Source organism: Pristiophorus japonicus, chromosome 6 (assembly GCF_044704955.1).
Source record: "Pristiophorus japonicus isolate sPriJap1 chromosome 6, sPriJap1.hap1, whole genome shotgun sequence".
Lineage (NCBI taxonomy): Eukaryota > Metazoa > Chordata > Chondrichthyes > Pristiophoridae > Pristiophorus > Pristiophorus japonicus.
Window position 1 is genome coordinate 47,624,862 of NC_091982.1, and position 20,212 is coordinate 47,645,073.

General features: G+C 44.6%; 1 protein-coding gene across 6 annotated transcripts in view; it reads left to right on the plus strand.

Moving 5' to 3' along the window:
* The window catches only part of LOC139265648 (septin-6), a 100,200-nt gene extending 83,779 nt beyond the window's left edge, over positions 1-16,421 (plus strand). For 3 of the 6 annotated variants that reach the window (XM_070882829.1, XM_070882827.1, XM_070882828.1), the window contains 3 exons: positions 1,572-1,704; positions 1,900-2,090; positions 13,585-14,293. In XM_070882829.1, the coding sequence (XP_070738930.1) occupies positions 1,572-1,704; positions 1,900-2,090; positions 13,585-13,609 (349 nt within the window). In that variant the 3' untranslated portion in view covers positions 13,610-14,293. Of the gene's footprint in view, positions 1-1,571; positions 1,705-1,899; positions 2,091-9,680; positions 9,724-12,474; positions 14,296-14,531 lie in introns of those variants that run through there. The other 3 variants (XM_070882826.1, XM_070882825.1, XM_070882824.1) reach the window with 3 other exon arrangements.
* The last annotated feature ends 3,791 nt before the right edge of the window (positions 16,422-20,212 follow it).

Genomic DNA, 20,212 nt, shown 5'->3' on the forward strand with positions numbered 1-20,212 from the left:
ACCACTGTTTTTAAAAATATATAATATACCATCATCATAGGCAGTCCCTCGGAATCGAGGAAGACTTGCTTCCACTCCTGAAGTGAGTTCTTTGGTGGCTGAACAGTCCAATACGAGAGCCACAGACTCTGTTACAGGTGGGACAGACAGTCGTTGAGGGAAGGGGTGGGTGGGACTGGTTTGCTGCACGCTCTTTCCACTATCTGTGCTTGATTTCGGCATGCTCTCGGCGTTGAGACTCGAGGTGCTCAGCGCCATCCCGGATGCACTTCCTCCACTTTAGGGATGTCTTTGGCCAGGGACTCCCAGGTGTCAGTGGGGATGTCGCATTTTATCAGGGAGGCTTTGAGGGTGTCTTTGTAGCGTTTCCGCTGCCCACCTTTGGCCCTCGTTTGCCGTGAGGGAGCTCCGAGTAGAGCACTTGCTTTGAGTCTCGTGTCTGGCATGCAAGCAATGTGGCCCGCCCAGCGGAGCTGATCGAGTTTGGTCAGTGCTTCAATGCTGGGGATGTTGGCCTGGTCGAGGACGCTGATGTTGGTGCGCCTGTCCTCCCAGGGGATTTGTAGGATCTTGCGGAGACATCGTTGGTGATATTTCTCCAGCAACTTGAGGTGTCTACTGTACATGGTCCCTGAGCCATACGGGGGGGGAGATATTACTGTAAACCATGAGCTTGATGGCAGTTTTGAGGGCCTGGTCTTCAAGCACTCTTTTCCTCAGGCGGCCGAAGGCTCCACTGGCGCACTGGAGGCAGTGTTGGATCTCGTCGTCGATGTCTGCTCTTGTTGATATATATAGGAACACTCACACAGCTGTTGTTTTTTTCAGCATTGCCACTGTTCTATGTAATGTTCCATTTGAGTTGATTTGCTCACAATTTTCCCCTTTTTCCCTTCCTCACGTGTGCACCATTGCATTTATAGTGGAGGCAGTCCAGCATTAAATGCAACGCTGTACACAGGCAGTTCTACGACTAAGAATTTAATTTCTTAAACAGAAGCAAAATACTGCGGATGCTGGAAATCTGAAATAAAAAGGCAAAATGCTGGTCAGGCAGCATCTGTGGAGAGAGAAACCGAGTTAATGTTTCGGGTCGATGACCTTTCATCAGAACTGCAAGCTGTGAGCGATTTTAACAGTTTTTAAGCAAATACAGAACCAGGGGAAAAGGGGGTTGGAAAGGTCTGTGATCGGGTGGAGGGCAGGAATTAATTTAATTTTGTGTTGGAAGCACCCGCCCGTGTGAAATGTTAAATTAACAATGGACTCGTTATTCAGGGGTGAAATTGATTCCCGATTGACGATCGGCTCTCTGGATTTCCTATCCGCTTATTTGACAGGTGGAGGCTAGTGAGCTGTGTATAGGTGCCCACAAACTAGAACTTGTTTCACTTGCTTTTATTTGTGTTATTCCTCTGTGTGTGTGTGTGTGTGTGTGTGTGTGTGTGTGTGTGTGTGTGTGTGTGTGTGTGTGTGTGTGTGTGGCTTACAGTAAACTTAGCATGTTTGCAGTGATAACCGAGCCCTGAATACTCGATAGTATCTGATGAGTGATGATTCCCTTTTTGCAGCTTGCAGGAAACATACGAAGCAAAGAGGAACGAGTTTCTCGGAGAGCTCCAGAAAAAAGAGGAGGAGATGAGGCAGATGTTTGTCATGAGAGTGAAGGAGAAAGAATCTGAACTGAAGGAAGCGGAGAAGGAGGTAAACAATCTCTGTTTTCATTCGTCCCTCTTTCCAAAATAAAATAGCTAAAATCATCATTGCGGGAGCAGGTCCCAGGAACGGGGCTACAGAAAGAACTTTGCGCCTTTCACGTTCTCGGCACGTGCCAACGCGCTGCACAGCCAGTTAATCACTTTCGAAGCGCTGTCACTGTTTTGATTTTTCTCTCTCTAGTTGCATGATAAGTTTGATCGTTTAAAGAAACTTCATCAGGATGAAAAGAAGAAATTAGAAGATAAGAAAAAGAGCCTGGATGACGAGATTAATGCCTTTAAACAAAGAAAGACTGCAGCTGAATTGCTTCAGTCACAGGCCCAGCAGTCGGGAAGTCAGCAGACTCTCAAGCGGGAGAAAGAGCGAAAAAAGTAAGCACTTTTTTTTAAAAAAAAATTATTTAAAAAAATATTTTATCCCTCCTTATTTCTAATGCCCAGAGTCCGATCACCACAATTTCTTTAATTTTCAGCATGTTCAGCAGAACATGAACCTATAAGGAGCGGTGAGGTTTCCATTCTGTGTCCCTCGTGAAGTGCGACATTAATTTGTGTGGTACCGAAATGTACCATAGTCCATAAAGGGTCTCTCACTGGTGCTGGATGAAATTAGCCATATAGTTTACATGTAAACATCTATATGTGTGCTCAGCTATGTCTCATTGGTGCAGCTCACCAACAAGGAACAGTTTGCATAATTGTCTCTCTCTCAATACGTTGCAGTTTTAATTTGGAACAGTGCATTTCAGAGTCCAGAATGGGCTCCCAATAATTGCTGAGTGATTTTATTTTTCTCTTAGCTAGCGGAGGCAGCCCGCCTCCCGATTTAGTGCGATTTACCGGGCGTGTCTGCGGTATTTGATAAATTAAACCCAGTTCAGATCATTTCAAGGGGAGCTGCGCTCATGCGAAGTGCCGCACAGTTAGGAACATCTGGAGATCTCTGTCATCCCATGCTCTCCTTTTTCCTGGAACTCTTACAGTATCCTGAAGTCTCACTGCAGTGATCACTTTGACTTACTTCTCCACATCACTGAATAGCAATTTGTGTTCAATGTTGTGTTGCAATTCAGGTCACTGCGGGTCACAGGACGTGACTGCTGCCAACGAACTGGAAGCGGTCTGCGCATGCACGTTGCTGGTTCATCACGGGGGCGGGTTCGTTTTTTTGAAAGATACAAATTTAAAGCTGGGAAGGGAGCGGGCTTGTTACCGTGATCGTTTTTTTTTTAAAGCAGAAACGTCATGCTTCAGGGTGTTGGAGTGCGCAGTACGCTTCTGCGCAGCTTCTGGTCGTTCTGCGCAGCAGTCAGTCCGTTCAAAAAAAAAACATCTCTCGATCACTACAAACAATCGAAAAGCCAATACGAGTTCATAGAGAGTGAGAATCTTTTCTCCACTTGGTAACTCTAGACAGTGCTGAGGAATGGTGTAGTGGGAGTCGCCTCACTTCGCTTCAGTGGTACTCAATCCTGAGCCTGGGCCAGAAATGTTGGCCACGATTCAACTGTGGGAGGATGAGTGTTGCAGCCAAGTCCAATCCACAGGGGGGGTGGGGGAGTGGGAGACGATGCACAGTCGCCAGGAGTGAGAATCAAGCCTATTCAATGTTTCTCCTCTAGCCCAGGGACATTCAGCATATCCAAACTGTGTGAATTAGCTGAGATCAGCTGAGAAACTGTATGAGTACCACACCAACCAGTGCATTTGCTATTGAAGTTGTGATTTTATAATCTTTTTCTTGGGCGTGTGTTACCCATCACTCTGTGTGTTGGATACTTGGTGCCCTGTTTGATCCAAGCCCAGCTTTCCCAACTCCCCCATATTCCTAAAACTGCTTTTGCCTACCTCCACCACGTTGCACGCCTCTGCCCATCTCTCCACTTGGGCCATTCCAAATCCTACTGCATGTCTTCATCCCCTACAGGCTTGGCTTCTCTAATACCCTCCGAACAGATCTCCCGACATCAACCCTCCACAAGCTGAACTCTTGTAAAACACCACAGCCCTAGCCGCCATCAAGGGAAGTGGAGCTGAGTCCATGATCAGATCAGCCATGATCTTATTAAATGGCGGAGCAGGCTCGCTTGGCCGTATGGCCGACTCATGCTCCTATTTCTTCTTTCTTATCCCATCTTCCTGTTGCCTCCACCTTCTCCCCAAGCGCACCTGGCTCCCATTCCTCAGCACGTTGATTTTTAAAATGCTTGTTTTCAGGTCACCACCTGGTGTCATCCCACCCTTAATGTTCTGCTCCTTCCTCACATCTCTGCAGGCACCTTGTGCTCTCTCAACACTCAATTTCTATTCACCCCTCGCTCCCTCCAAAGCATCATTTAGTCACTATGCTTTTTGACTTCCCAATTCAATTCATTCTCTCGTTCTCATTCTCTCTCGCGCTCCTTTTAGTTGCCGCTCACGCTCTCCATCTCGTGCGCGCTCTCGCTCATTTGTGTTCTCGCTCTTTCTCCTTCGTCTATGACCATTCCTTCAGTTTCCCTTCCTAGCCCCCTGATTCCCTGTGCTCAGTGCCCACTTTTCCTCCCAATGTGACGTTCTCCCAGATGTTTTCCTGCAGCTGCATGCTATTTAACTTGGTCAGCAGAATCTTTCAGCGTGTGGCATTGTGTACTTGTGCCACCACCACTGATGAACTTGTATCTACACGAGTGCATTATGGGTTAGCTAGCTGAATTAGACACACATGGTTTATAAATTTAAAAGCAAGCTGTTCATAGAATCATAGTACAGCACAGATGGAGCCCATTCGGCCCATCGAGTCTGTGCTGGCTCTTTCGAAGATCAATCTAGTTAATCCCACTCCGATCTTTCCCCATATCCATGCAATTTTTTTTTCCCCAAGTATTTACCCAATTCCCTTTTGAAGGCTACAATTGAATCTGTATCCACCGCCCGATCAGGCCGTGCATTCCAAATCCTAACCACTCGTTGGGTAAAGTATTTCCTCATGTCGCCTCTGGTTCTTTTGCCAATCCCCTTAAATCTGGGCCTCCTTATTATCGACCCTTCAGCCATTGGAAAGTTTATCTGTATTTACTCTATCTAAACCCTTCATGATTTTAAACACCTCTATGAAATCTCCTCTTAGCCTTCTCTGCTCCAAGTAGAGCAGCCCCAGCTTCTCCAGTCTATCCACGTATCTGTAATCCCTCATCCCTGGAACCATTCTAGTCAATCTCTCCTGTACCCTCTCCAAAGCCTTCACGACCTTCCTAAAGTGCGGTGCCCAGAATTGGACACAATACTCCAGCTGGGGCAGAACTAGTGTTTTATATCGATTTATCATAACTTCCTGGCTTTTGTACTCTACGCCTGTATTTATAAACCCCAGAGTCCCATGTGCTCTAACGGCTTTGTTCACCTGTCCTGCCATCTTCAAAGATTTGTGCACAAACACCCCATGTCTCTCACTTCTTCTTGCACCCCTTTAAAATTGTATCATTTTTACTGTTATTGAGGAAAATCTAATACTTTGATAACTGGTGCCAAATGGTTAGCCATGTAATCTTTCTATTCCCTTGTATGAAATATCCCCATTGGGGATTGTGAAAATTTCAGCCAGAAAGCGGTTAAAATCATGAAGGAAGTAGATAGCGAGAAACTGTTCCCATTGGCGGAAGGGTGAGGACACAGATTTAAGGTGATTGGCAGAAAAACTAAAGACGACATAAGAAAAAACTTTTTTTTTTAACCCAAAGAGTGGTTAGCCATCTGGAATGCACTGCCTGGAAGAGTGGTGGAGGCAATTTCAATCCTAGCTTTCAAAAGGGAATTGGATAAGTAAAAAACTTGCAGTGCCACGGGGAAAGGGCGGAGGAGTGGGACTAGCTGAAGTGCTCTTGCAGAGAGCCGGCACGGACTCGATGGGCCGATTGGCCTCCCCTTGTGCTGTAACCATTCTATGATTCTATGTCCATAGAATTCATTCTATTGCAAGCTCCAGCAGTGTTTATGAAGCCAGTAGAGTCTGGTATTGAGGACAGTCCCTAAAAAGAGCATTTGCTAATGAAAAAGCTTTAGATAACCTAGTAATTTGAGAAGGCGGTCTCTCTATCTCTTAAAGTAGCTCACATGCTGCAGAAAACCAAAGGGCAAAAAACGTTAGTAGGAGTTGTGTACAGACCTCCAAACAGTAGTAGTGATGTTGGGGAGGGCATCAAACAGGAAATTAGGGGTGCATGCAATAAAGGTGCAGCAGTTATCATGGGTGACTTTAATATGCATATAGAGTGGGCTAACCAAACTGGAAGCAATACGGTGGTGGAGGATTTCCTGGAGTGCATAAGGTATGGTTTTCTCGACCAATATGTCAAGGAACCAACTAGGGGGGAGGCCATCTTAGACTGAGTGTTGTGTAATGAGAGAGGATTAATTAGCAATCTCGTTGTGCGAGGCCCCTTGGGGAAGAGTGACCATAATATGGTGGTATTCTACATTAGGATGGAGAATTAAACAGTTAATTCAGAGACCATGGTCCAGAATTTAAAGAAGGGTAACTTTGAAGGTATGAGGCGTGAATTGGCTAGGATAGATTGGCGAATTATACTTAAGGGGTTGACTGTGGATGGGCAATGGCAGACATTTAGAGACCACATGGATGAACTACAACAATTGTACATCCCTGTCTGGCATAAAAATAAAAAAGGGAAGGTGGCTCAACCGTGGGTATCAAGGGAAATCAGGGATAGTATTAAAGCCAAGGAAGTGGCATACAAATTGGCCAGAAATAGCAGCGAACCCGGGTACTGGGAGAAATTTAGAACTCAGCAGAGGAGGACAAAGGGTTTGATTAGGGTAGGGAAAATAGAGTACGAGAGGAAACTTGCAGGGAACATTAAGACGGACTGCAAAAGTTTATGTAAAGAGAAAAAGGTTAGTAAAGACAAACGTAGGTCCTCTGCAGTCAGAATCAGGGGAAGTCATAACGAGGAACAAAGAAATGGCAGACCAATTGAACAAGTACTTTGGTTCGGTATTCACTAAGGAGGACACAAACAACCTTCCGGATATAAAAGGGGTCAGAGGGTCTCGTAAGAAGGAGGAACTGAGGGAAATCCTTATTAGTCGGGAAATTGATGGGATTGAAGGCCGATAAATCCCCAGGGCCTGATGGACTGCATCCCAGAGTACTTAAGGAGGTGGCCTTGGAAATAGCGGATGCATTGATAGTCATTTTCCAACATTCCATAGATTCTGGATCAGTTCCTATGGAGTGGAGGGTAGCCAATGTAACCCCACTTTTTAAAAAAGGAGGGAGAGAGAAAACCGGGAATTATAGACCGGTCAGCCTGACATCGGTAGTGGGTAAAATGATGGAATCAATTATTAAGGATGTCATAGCAGTGCATTTGGAAAGAGGTGACATGATCGGTCCAAGTCAGCATGGATTTGTGAAAGGGAAATCATGCTTGACAAATCTTCTGGAATTTGTTGAGGATGTTTCCAGTAGAGTGGACAAGGGAGAACCAATTGATGTGGTGTATTTGGACTTTCAGAAGGCTTTCGACAAGGTCCCACACAAGAGATTAATGTGCAAAGTTAAAGCACATGGGATTGGGGTAGTGTGCTGACGTGGATTGAGAACTGGTTGGCAGACAGGAAGCAGAGAGTAGGAGTAAATGGGTACTTTTCAGAATGGCAGGCAGTGACTAGTGGGGTACCGCAAGGTTCTGTGCTGGGGCCCCAGCTGTTTACATTGTACATTAATGATTTAGACGAGGGGATTAAATGTAGTATCTCCAAATTTGCGGATGACACTAAGTTGGGTGGCAGTGTGAGCTGAGAGGAGGATGCTATGAGGCTGCAGAGTGACTTGGTTAGGTGAGTGGGCAAATGCATGGCAGATGAAGTATAATGTGGATAAATGTGAGGTTATCCACTTTGGTGGTAAAAACAGAGAGACAGACTATTATCTGAATGGTGACAGATTAGGAAAAGGAGAGGTGCAACGAGACCTGGGTGTCATGGTACATCAGTCATTGAAGGTTGGCATGCAGGTACAGCAGGCGGTTAAGAAAGCAAATGGCATGTTGGCCTTCATAGCGAGGGGATTTGAGTACAGGGCCAGGGAGGTGTTACTACAGTTGTACAGGGCCTTGGTGAGGCCACACCTGGAGTATTGTGTACAGTTTTGGTCTCCTAACTTGAGGAAGGATGTTCTTGCTATTGAGGGAGTGCAGTGAAGGTTCACCAGACTGATTCCCGGAATGGCGGGACTAACATATCAAGAAAGACTGGATCAACTGGGCTTGTATTCACTGGAGTTCAGAAGAATGAGAGGGGATCTCATAGAAACGTTTAAAATTCTGACGGGTTTAGACAGGTTAGATGCAGGAAGAATGTTCCCAATGTTGGAAGTCCAGAACCAGGGGTCACAGTCTAAGGATAAGGGGTAAGCCATTTAGGACCGAGATGAGGAGAAACTTCTTCACCCAGAGAGTGGTGAACCTGTGGAATTCTCTACCACAGAAAGTTGTTGAGGCCAATTCACTAAATATATTCAAAAAGGAGTTAGATGTAGTCCTTACTACTAGGAGGATCAAGGGGTATGGCGAGAAAGCAGGAATGGGGTACTGAAATTGCATGTTTAGCCATGACCTCATTGAATGGCGGTGCAGACTCGAAGGGCTGAATGGCCTACTCCTGCACCTATTTTCTATGTTTCTATGTTTCTATGCTTTACCTGTACTTCAGCTCCACTGAATGCTGAGCGGACAGATGCACTGTTGGCTGTGGTACTGGTCCAAGACAGGGCCAAGTTTGATCCCCGGCCTGTGCAGTGTTGAGGTGTGCAATAGAAAATTCACTGAAAGAATACTGCAAGGCCTGTGAGTGTAATTATAACAGAACATCATTTTATTTGTTCGTAGGAAAGTTGTTTGCATGAAGCACAACATTTTGGAAGATAAAGACTCTAGAGTGTGTATAGCTATATCACCCATGGTTGCATTGAGACACTCATTTGATGGATATGTACAATGCACATTATTTGACTGCTGACCTTCTGGAAAAGCTCACTGTTGCAGTGTGACCGTGTCCTTTTATTTGTCATGGGAACAGGAGGAGGCTATTAAGCCCCTGAAGGCTGTTCTGCAATTCAATGAGATCATGGCTGATCTGCAACCTAACTCACTATACCCGTCATTGCCCCATATCCCTTAATATCTTTGGTTAATAAAATCGGAGATTGATAGCTTTTTAAGTTAACAATTGATCTAGCATCAATTGCTGTTTGCGGAAGAGTGTTCCAAATTTCCACCACCCTTTGTGTGCAGAGGTGTTTCCAGATTTCACTCTGCAAGGTCTGGCTCTAATTTTTAGACTTTGCCATGTAATGTCACTTTTTTTAAACAAAAAAAAAGTACTTGTGCACAGTTGCCGGTGTGTCTGTTATTCCTCATTTCCCACGCCTTCTGCTTCAACACTGTTATTCAGGTGGAGTCTGGGAACAGAGAGGCATTATGCTTGATGTGTTAAATGGAAATCTCGGGGAGTCCTCTTGAGCCGCAATGGGTGAAATGTGCACAAAATGATTGCTGCAATCTGCTCCTAACCAGTTTTGAAGCAGAGCAGGGATGACTGAGGCATCACTGATTTCTGATCTCGGTCTAACTGCGTGCACTCGCAGAGTTCCCTTCCGAGAGCCTGTGGCAAAATGCTGAAGCATTTTAATAACAACGCTACCCAAGTTCTAGGTTACCGAATTGAAGCTTCTGTGCTTCCACTAATTGTCGCCCTTCTGGACAAAAACACGGTGTCGTTGGTAAGTTCAGTGACGAGGTCTTTAAGGGTCACCAGAAAAGAGCAGGGGATTTATTTTGAGCAGGGCAGTTTTTTGTGTAAACTTAAGGGCTGGAAACAGCAATCAAGTGTTTTGTGTGTACACTTTTACCATTGTGTCCATTCATCTACATGAGCTTTTGCATGTGTACTGTTTTACAGTTAACGCTGTTCACTGCATGCTGCATGAGACCAATAACATCTGGTAAGCCTGATTAACTACTAACCTCATCCGTAGCAGTGGAATCGGTTATTACACACGTGGTTCGCTGTGCGCTCCGATCCGATTTATTTGGGGCTGGTTTGTGTAGGTTGTTAATAGATGTCCAGACCAAAAATGAGGCTGTTCTGACTACTTTAATGCAAGGGTTGGCTGATTTCAGAGATCACACTGCACGTGCTAAACTGTTGTGGTGTATCTTTGTTCCGGTATAGCTTTTTGACACAAAATTACACAGGGATATATGTGTGAAGTGACCCAAACCCTGCTGTTGGGTTGTGCAACCAAGATGGTTGCTGATGGATTCAGCGATTTATAAATCTCCCCATGTCTTCTACATACATAGCATTCAAATGTATGTAACTGCCCCCTTGAAGAAAGAACTAGCATCTATGTGGTGTCTTTCACTACCTCCAGGGTGTCTCAAAGCGCTTAACAGCCAATGAAGCAGTTTTGAAGTGTCACTGTTATAATGTAGGGAAACGTGGCTGGCATTTTGTGCACAGCAAGGTCCCACATATAGCAATGAGATGATTAACGGGATAATCGAGGCATAAATGTTGGCCAGGACACTGGGAGAACTCCTCTGCTCCTCTTCAAATAGTGCTGTGGGATCTTTTATGTCCACCTGAGAGGTTAGATGGGGCCTCAGTTTAACGCCTCACCTGAAGAGCAGCACTCCCTCAGTGCTGAAATGCTGCAGTCGGGCTTGAGCCCATGACCATCCGGCTCATTGATGAATGTGCTACCAACTGAGTCAAGGCTGACATTCAGTGGTTAATCTAAAGGACAATGGACCATGAAAGAGCAGAGCCTAAAGGCTACTGGCTGGCACTTGGCATCCTTTTATGTGGAATTATTTGATTCAAAATTAAGTGTTGATACTTTGAGCATGCTAGAGAGGTGCTCCAGTCTCCAGTACTGCCGAAGATACAGACAAGTTGCCCATGCGCTTGTTTTTCTGTCTGACTGGTGTGCTGCACTTTGTGTTGTTTGTGTCCACACTGGGTGCTGTTGGATTGTTGCTGTTCCCAAAAAGCTTTCCTCAAATAGCCCATTGAACAGTGTCAGTTTCTTGGACTCTCCTTTCCCCAGGAAATCCGATGTCTTGGAAATGGTAGCTTCGCAGTCAAAACCCCATCATTTTGAACATCTCTTTTGGGTTTTCTCATTTTCTCCAGCTCCGGTGTCTCCAGTTCCTCACTCCTTTCAGCACAGAAAGACCATTATGGATTTGGATTAGCTTTACATATCACTTTTACTAAAGTGATTTTAATTCTTTCCTTGGGTCATTTAAAAAAAAAAAAAGATTTAGGAACAGGAGTAGGCCATTTAACACCCCCTGGCCTGTACCACCATTCAATTAGATCCTCAACTCCATTTTTCCTGCCTTTGCTCCATAGATCTCCTAGAAACTTACAAAATTCTGACGGGATTGGACAGGTTAGATGCAGGAAGAATGTTCCCGATGTTGGGGAAGTCCAGAACCAGGGGTCACAGTCTAAGGATAAGGGGTAAGCCATTTAGGACCGAGATGAGGAGAAACTTCTTCACTCAGAGAATTGTGAACCTGTGGAATTCTCTACTGCAGAAAGTTGTTGAGGCCAGTTGGTTAGATACATTCAAAAGGAAGTTAGATGTGGCCCTTATGGCTAAAGGGATCGAGGGGTATGGAGAGAAAGTAGGAAGTGGGTTCTGAAGTTGCATGATCAGCCGTGATCATATTGAATGGTGGTGCAGGCTTGAAGGGCCGAATGGCCTACTCCTGCACCTATTTTCTATGTTTCTATCCCTTGATGCCCTTACCGAACAATAAATCTAGGGGTGGGGGGTGGGGGGGAAGAGTTCCGAGTTTCTACCCTTTGTATGGATAAAGTGCTTCCTGATTTTGCTCCTGAATGGCCTAGTTCTAACTTTGAAGTTTATCTCCCTTTGTTATTGATTTCCCCCATCAGAGGAAATAGTTTCTCCGTACCTATCCTATCAAATTCTTTTAACATTTTAAACACTAATCAGGTTGCCGCCCTCAGTCTCCTATACGCAAGGGAATAACAGCCAAGGTTATGCAATCAGTCTGCATAATTTACCCCTCAAGATGAATCTCTGCTGAACCCCCTCCCAATGCCATTCTATCCTTCCTGAGGCACGGTGCTCCAGATGGGCTCTCACCAGGGCTCTACACAACGGACGTATATCTTTTCCATCCACCCGAGAGGGCAGGCAGGCAGTGCCTCGGTGTAACGTCTCATCTGCAAGACCTCACTTCTGACAGTGCAGCACTCGCCCAGCGCTGCACTGAAGTGTCAGCCTAGATTATGCGTTCAAGTCTCTGGAGTCCAGCTTGATCCCACAAATGTCTGACTCTGGCACGGCGAAGACCCTTCTCTCTTTCTGGATGTCAGGGCAGGACAAGACAAAGGAAAAGTCACATCAGGCAGACGTTTTTTCTCTCCCCCTTTTCACTCAAGGTTGATTTTGTTGCTGGACCCAAGACTATTGAATAGTGTAAGTAAATGTGTGTATAACGGAAGAGCTTTCTTTGTTCAGCTGCAAGCTCGGTTCCACTGCTGTGTATTGGAATGTTTGCCGTGTGTGTGTTTTTTTTTTAGTTAAATTGAACATTTTCATATTTAACATTCATTCATTATTTACTATTTAAACAGTACTTGGCTGAACATTCATCTAGTTTAAAGTAACTCATGAAAAATTAATCCTACTTTTTTTTTTCATTTTCAGTTCAGGCTTCCTGTAGAATCCTTCCCTCAGCAAGTCGGGAATGAACTCCCTTTTGTTCCCAATTACATTGCGGTGCTTGTTCGCTTCCATTCCCATCTTCTCCTCCCCTCCCCCATCCCCCCCCCCCCCCCCCCTGCCCACCGCCCCCTCCCTCCATGTAAACAAACGTGTACAAACTTGATACTGTGGCTGTGCTGAATGAAGGAATCCGGCAATAAATAGTATGGAACTGACAAAAGGACTCCCAGTTTACCACTTCAGTACTTGCATGGTACCACACGAGCTGCCAATTGAGCGTCAGAGACTGTGTACAACTCAGTAATCCCAACATAAGCCCTTGTGGTTTTCAGGTGCATTACAATACTCAGGAAGCAATTGCATGAAATTTGTCATCATTTTATGTCTCCTCACTTTTGCCACTCCTGTTTCAGGCTGTTGAAACATGTGAATAATGATACCTAACAAATCTTTGTTTTACTTGACATAATAGGACTTCCGTTTCATTTCAGATGTGTTACAAAATGCATGTTAGGGGAAGTACAATATTGAGCAAAATAAAATGTTTTTTTTAAATTCCAGAAATAGTAGTTGAGAGTTACAGATTTATAGGTCAAATTTTAAAAGTGCAATAAGTGAAAGTTTGTAGAATTATATTACGAATGGCACAGTGTAGTATTTTTGTTGCCTAATTTTTTAACCAATTTTTAAAACGATTATTTTTTTTGTTGCTAACCCTCAGTTTGGTATCTTGTTCCAATTTTGCAATGTGAAGCTGTTCTGTAACTGCTCCCAGCTGTGTTTGAGGCAACGTGTGGCACTGAGGTGTCTTTTTTTTGTTCAATTTTACTTATTCTGGAAAAAAAAAAAGATCCAAACATTTAGACACTGGAGGGATTAGTTTAAAAGGTCATTGTGTGTCTCTTTTTTTTAAATAAAATGACTTATTCCACTATTTTTGCACTATTGCATATGAAGGGATGCTAATGTTGTGCAAAATAACAGTTTGAGCCAAAATAGCCTTTAAATGCAAATAAATGTGAATTGAATCGTATGTGTTTCTCAGCCTTGCCATTCATTTTTGTCTATATTTTGTGCACTCTTTCTTTACAGTAACCCATGGCTCTGCACTGAATAATTAGAGGCCCTCAGTGATTATGGAATGTTTTCATTATTTTTTCTCTTGTAAGCAGTGGTCATTATTAGATGGGGCAGCTTCTGATGAGGCACACCGGCTGTGGCCTGGGCATTCTAAACACGAAGCCAGACATGGTGCTTGTCTATTTGTGATCAAAAAAAGCTTGTTTTGTATTGTATTGCTCAAAGTAAGAGGGTATTTTTTTTTACAAAATTTTAAATGATTGTTGACATTGTACACCAAAAAAAAGTGCATGTTTTTTTAAGGCCCATTTGACGTGCATTAAGTGCATCGTTTCGGGGTATTGTTTTTAAAAGTTTAAAAAATTGCACACTATTTATTTTGTAAATGTGCCAAAGTTGAATGTTTTGAGCATCCAAAGGCGTTTTAATAGTGAGACATTTGTATTTCCTCAGGTCAGTCATTCTAGTCAAATAGAACCCAAGCTGGTTCGATACTGTTTCGAGACTCCATGGAAGGATGCCATGTACAATATTTTATACATTTTATTCTTGGTCCATTTGTGCAGGCTTTGCACTGATTTTTGTAATTTTCACTTATTTAGGTTTATTATCTTTTTTGCTGCTTTTTCTTGCACTTGGCTCCACGATTGTTCTGGATGTTTTACAATATCTTAAGCTATTAAAAGCTGTTGCACCTCAGTCAAAACGGTGTCTTCCTTTATTTGAAAAACGTGACCCTTGAGAAATGATTCCTCACTGAGGGGACCCTTTATGGCAAATCAGAGACACTGCATGTTTTCATCTTTCAAAGCCCATCATCCCCTCCCGCCCAATTAATTTTTTTCTCAGGGGGGTGGGGGGGGCGGGGGGCGGTTTCTGCTCGATATCCTTTTCTGTGCACGTGTCTGAAATATCCTCCTGTGTTGATGATCTGTCTCATTGTGTTTTTCTCTCTGTAGCTTCTTTTAATGTGTCTGCACGGGCTGCTCTCTGGAGGAGGAGACTGCGACTTGTAGAAGAGTTAGCGACTCTTGTGCTGTGGCAGAGATCCATCCGTTCTTTAACTGTGAAAACTAACTGTACTTTTTAAAAAGGGCAACGGTCAGCTTGTGTGGGATTTTTATTTTCTGAACCCCTTCACAAGCTCATATTGTGTCTGCAAAGTGTCTTATCAATGGGACTAATGGCTGTGAAAAGTTCTGTTTTTGAATTTTGCTTGTTTTCCGATTAAGACTGCAATTTGCCCTCTTTTTTGTAAATATTTTGAAGCCTCTGTTTTAACTGTATCCCCTTTCCCAGTATGCTGCACACATGTACCATTTACCACCCAAGAATATAGCTGTTCACGTTAATTTGATATATTTGTACTGTCTGGCTGAATATTTTATGTAAATTGATGCTGAGGTGTGGGTATTTTATTGTGCTCACTTTAATTTAACAGTATAGTTTTAGTTTTGAAAATTGTAGCCCAGACACTTTGCATTCGCCGGAGTGGGTGGGGAGAGAGAATTAAAGTTCTAATTAGCCTCATCAAAAGCTTTTAGCTGCTTATCTTAAGCATGGACTCAAGGGGTGAGAAATGCATAATGGTCTTGTGAAAGTCAAGTGCAGGAAAATATAACTAACTCTAAACAGGAACGGTCTGAAATTTTGTAATAAATAGAAATGTTAAAAAAAAATTGCTGGCTAGGGAAAAGCCGCTGTAAATAAGTGTGCTACGTGGCGTGATAATGAGCCATACGGTGCCAAAAAGCCCCACATTCAATCCCTGATTTGAGGTGTTGGTGGAGCATTACAATTGGACACTCTGCCCCTGACTTGGAAGGAAAGACTGCTGCATGCTGTTCGGTGACTTCTAATGGAAGACATACGTGTGTGCATACAGCATCAAACTCTGCTGTCCTGTTCACGGAAGTTGGCCATTTGAGTGAGGTACATTGGAAGTGAGTCCAGCCATAAGTCACCCACCTTGAGAAGAGGGGGACAAATTAACATGAGAGAATGTCTACAGCTAATTTTGGCTTCTGCACAGTCTTAGTGGGGCACTGTTGAGAATTCTGAAGATCGAATATGTGCACCCCAAGTCACTGGGTGGTTTTTGTTTTAGTCAAGGATAGTACTAAAGTACATCTTGTTTTGTACCATACCTTAACTCATTTTACCAATTATCAAAAAATTAAGACAATATTGGCTTTATTCTGTAGAAGACTGCTGCATGCAAAAGGGATTGGATAGATTTTTGGAAAGGAAAAATGTTCAGGGCTTTGGGGAAAGAGATGGGGAATGTCACTAATTGGATAGCTCTTTAAAAGAACCGGCACAGGCATGATGGGCCGAATGGCGGCCTCCTGTGCTGTGAGCTTCTATGCGAAGAATGCATTGTGCTGTACTGAGACGTGGTCACCACATCGGGTACATTCAATCCGAGGCAAAAAAACAAGCCAATAACAAATCCAGTTTGGTTTTTAAGAGATCCAAAGCAATCCAGTTTCATCTGCATTAAGTTGGTGAATGGTTGGTCAATAAATACCAAGTCCAGGCCTGGCAGCTGCAACTGAATGTGGTGTTTTTTGGTGATTAATTCCCATGGCAGTGGGGTTTCTTAAAACGGACATAAATCAAGTTAATTTGCTGAGAGCTGAGAAAGAGGGACATGCAATGTGTGCGTGGGAGGGGATGCAAATAGCGGATGTTTTGGCCCTTTCTAAATTCTCCTCGTTTGCAGGAGTACACTGATTTCACTGTGTCTCCGTCTGCCTCTGCCTGCGTGTCTCCCCCTCTCTGCATCTGCCTGCGTGTCTCCGTCTGCCTCTGCCTGCGTGTCTCTCTCTGCCTCTGCCTGCGTCTCTCTCTCTCTCTCTCTCTGCCTGTCTCTCTCTCTCTCTGCCTCTGCCTGCGTGTCTCTCTCTCACTCTGCCTCTGCCTGCGTCTCTCTCTCTCTCTCTCTCTGCCTCTGTCTGCGTCTCTCTCTCTGCCTCTGCCTGCGTGTCTCTCTCTCTGCCTCTGCCTGCGTCTCTCTCTCTCTCTGCCTTTGCCTGCGTCTCTCTCTCTCTCTCTGCCTCTGTCTGCATTTCTCTCTCTCTGCGTCTCTCTCTCTCTCTCTCTGCCTCTGCCTGCGTCTCTCTCTCTCTGCCTCTGCCTGCGTCTCTCTCTCTCTGCTTCTGCCTGCGTCTCTCTCTCTCTCTCTCTCTGCCTCTGTCTGCGTTTCTCTCTCTCTGCGTCTCTCTCTCTCTCTGCCTCTGCCTGCGTCTCTCTCTCTGCTTCTGCCTGCGTCTCTCTCTCTCGCTCTCTCTCTGCCTCTGCCTGCGTCTCTCTCTCTCGCTCTCTCTCTGCCTTTGCCTGCGTCTCTCTCTCTCTCTCTGCCTCTGTCTGCGTCTCTCTCTCTCTCTCTCTGCTTCTGCCTGCGTCTCTCTCTCTCTGCCTTTGCCTGCGTGTCTCTCTCTCTCTCTCTGCCTCTGTCTGCGTTTCTCTCTCTCTGCGTCTCTCTCTCTCTCTGCCTGCGTCTCTCTCTCTGCTTCTGCCTGCGTCTCTCTCTCTGCTTCTGCCTGCGTCTCTCTCTCTCGCTCTCTCTCTGCCTCTGCCTGCGTCTCTTTCTCTCTGCCTCTGCCTGCGTCTCTTTCTCTCTGCCTCTGCCTGCGTCTCTCTCTCTGCTTCTGCCTGCGTCTCTCTCTCTCGCTCTCTCTCTCTCTGCCTGCGTCTCTTTCTCTCTCTCTCTTCTCTCTCTCTGCCTGCGTCTCTTTCTCTCTGCCTCTGCCTGCGTCTCTCTCTCTCTCCTCTCTGCCTCTGCCTGCGTCTCTCTCTCTCTCTGCCTCTGCCTGCGTCTCTCTCTCTCTCTGCCTCTGTCTCTGCCTGCGTCTCTCTCTCTCTGCCTCTGCCTGCGTCTCTCTCTCTCTCTCTCTCTGCCTCTGCCTGCGTCTCTCTCTCTCTCTGCCTCTGCCTGCGTCTCTCTCTCTCTCTCTGCCTCTGCGTGCGTGCCGATGGCAACTTCACCTCCAGCAAGCACTGAACAGTTTAAGAAGTTCAAGGTCCTTGGATTGTTTTACATGGGTTATATTTCACCTGTGACTTCTCTAAATAAATAATTCGAAGAAATGAATATGGAAACGGAACAGATTTCACTGGAGCAGTATCAGATTATTTAATTTTGGCATGACAAAGTATGCTAAATATATTCCAGCACATTTTTTTTTGATAAACCTACAAGGATGTTGCTGTGTGCACTGATTGTGGCTGTACTGTGATTAAAGCTAGTGAGTGAAGGTGGAAATGCTGCAGAAGTTGGACCTTGCCTTGTTAACATTCCTGAAATGATTTGTCTTTTTAATCCCTTGTCTTTCTCGCTTGTTCCTGTGGAAATAATGCTCTTGTCTGAACTCCCATTTGCTATGAGCTGCGATTTGCTATTCATTTCTCTGCTTGTCTCACTTCATTGAGGAACAGTATGGGCAAAGTACGCTCCGTGCCAAGATTTTTGTTCCCTGGGTCTTTTCTCGTTGACCCATTATAAGATGAGTTTTTTTGACTTTGCTACCATTGCTGTAACTTTTCAATAAAAGTTTGGGGAAAAAAAAATTATTCCTTCATTATTTTTTTCCATTTGGATTTCTTGCTGGTTGTAGAATTCTCGCCGCAAATAAATATCCTTGAAATAAGCTTGAGTGCACAAGTCGGACTTGCATGTATGGTGGCCAGTATGTGATCGCTCTGTCACCCTTCTCACAATTGGGTGCTGGGGCCAGCTGCACTGAGCTTTCATGTGCTGAACCCAATTAATAATGGTTTTGTTCAAATGTTACCTTCAGGAGGGATTAGAAAAGCTTGCACTTTGTTTGGGGGGAGGTGGTGGGGGTGGGGGTGGGGGGTGCGGTGGAAATGAGAGATTATGAACATTCGAACAATGATGGACAGGTAAAGACCATCTAGTCCATCGAGCCTGTCCCGCACAATTGCGATATCCTGTGTATCACAACATATACACTTCACCCCACCCGAAACCATGTGATCTCCTGGGAGAGGCAAAAAAACAGATTTTAAAAACCCAGGCCAATTTGGGGAGGGGAAAAATCTATGCGATCGACTATGAGATCACTGGCCTTGAATTCTCTGCAGTACCTACCTTCTGTAAGAGGAGATCTCTGCCGCAGCCAGGAACAAATCCAACTTTCACTTGAAGGAAATCAGGAGTCAGCATCCACCACATGAAACGGCAGCTTGTTCTAGAGGTCTACTATTCTTTGGGGAAAAAACCACCTCCTGCTGTCTAACCTAGATCTAGCCTTGCACAACTTAAATTTGTGACCCGTGGTCCTGCCTAACCTATTTAATTTAAGTAAACTGTCAGCTGGAACATCGTCTATTCCCTTCATTATCTTAACCTCAATCAAATCTGCTCCCCCCCCCCCCCCCCCTAAGGTAAAGAGTCTCAACTCTTTTAGCCTATCTTGATAACTAAGATGCTTTAGACTTGGAATTAGTCTAGTGACCCTATACTGCACCCTTTCCAGAGCCCCCATATCACCCACCATGTGAGGAGACTAAAACTGGACACAGTATTCTAAGTGCGGCCTGACTAAGGTCTTGTACAAGGACAAAACAGTACGCCTCGTCTTATATTCAATTGTCCTATGGATACACCCCAACACACTATTTGCTCTATCGCTGCACAGCATTGCTCGTGTACCTTTAAGGATGTATGCACTAGAATGCCCAAATCTCCACCATCTTTAATGCCTTTCCGTGGAGTGTGTATGAATACTAAGCATTTGCCCTGCCCACATGCATAACACTGCACTTATCTAAGTTATACATAATTTACCAGTCTTGAGCCCAATCTCTCAAGACATTAAGATCTGCCTGAATCAGACGAGCATCTTCTGCAGTTCCAACACTCCCACAGATCTTGGTATCATATGCAAATATTGAGACAACGTTGACTTTTAATTTGTGGCGACTTGACTAAAGATTGTCACGTTCCTAGGAATACAGTGCTGCTGTACTGAGGAGGAAAAGTGCTTTTGAAGTGAAGTCACTGTTGTAATGTAGGAAAGCAAGCATGTGACAGTGGGTAAGATCAGTTTGAAGAAATACAGCTCCCCCAAAAAATCAAATCAAATCTAGATTTTGAGAACTGCAGAGTAATCAGATTATTCTATTCTCATACAATATACCAATCCCTTTTACACTGGGACCACCTGATGTCAAAGATGTACATTTAAGGTAGTAACTGCATCTACAAGATGACCTTTCATGAGTGCTTCGATTCTGCATATGGCAAGGCAAGGCTGGCTGGCTGGCTTTATACACTCATTGGCTGACCGTTGGGGCCCCCAGGGTTTAGAGGCTGATCAAGAGGACCTTTTAGAATCAGAATGGTTACAGCATGGAAGAAGGCTATTCGGCCCGTCGAGCCCATGCCAACTCTCAGCTAATCCCACTCCCCTGCCCTTTCCCCGTAGCCCTGCAAATCTATTCAGATCCAACTCTCTTGAAAGATAAAATTGAGTCTGCCTCCACCACCCTTTCAGTCAGTGCATTCCAGATCTGAACCACACGCTGGGTAAAAAAAGTTTTTTCTTGTGTTGGTTCTTTTGCCCCTCACCTTAAATTGTGTCCTCTGGTTTTCAACCCTTCCACCAATGGG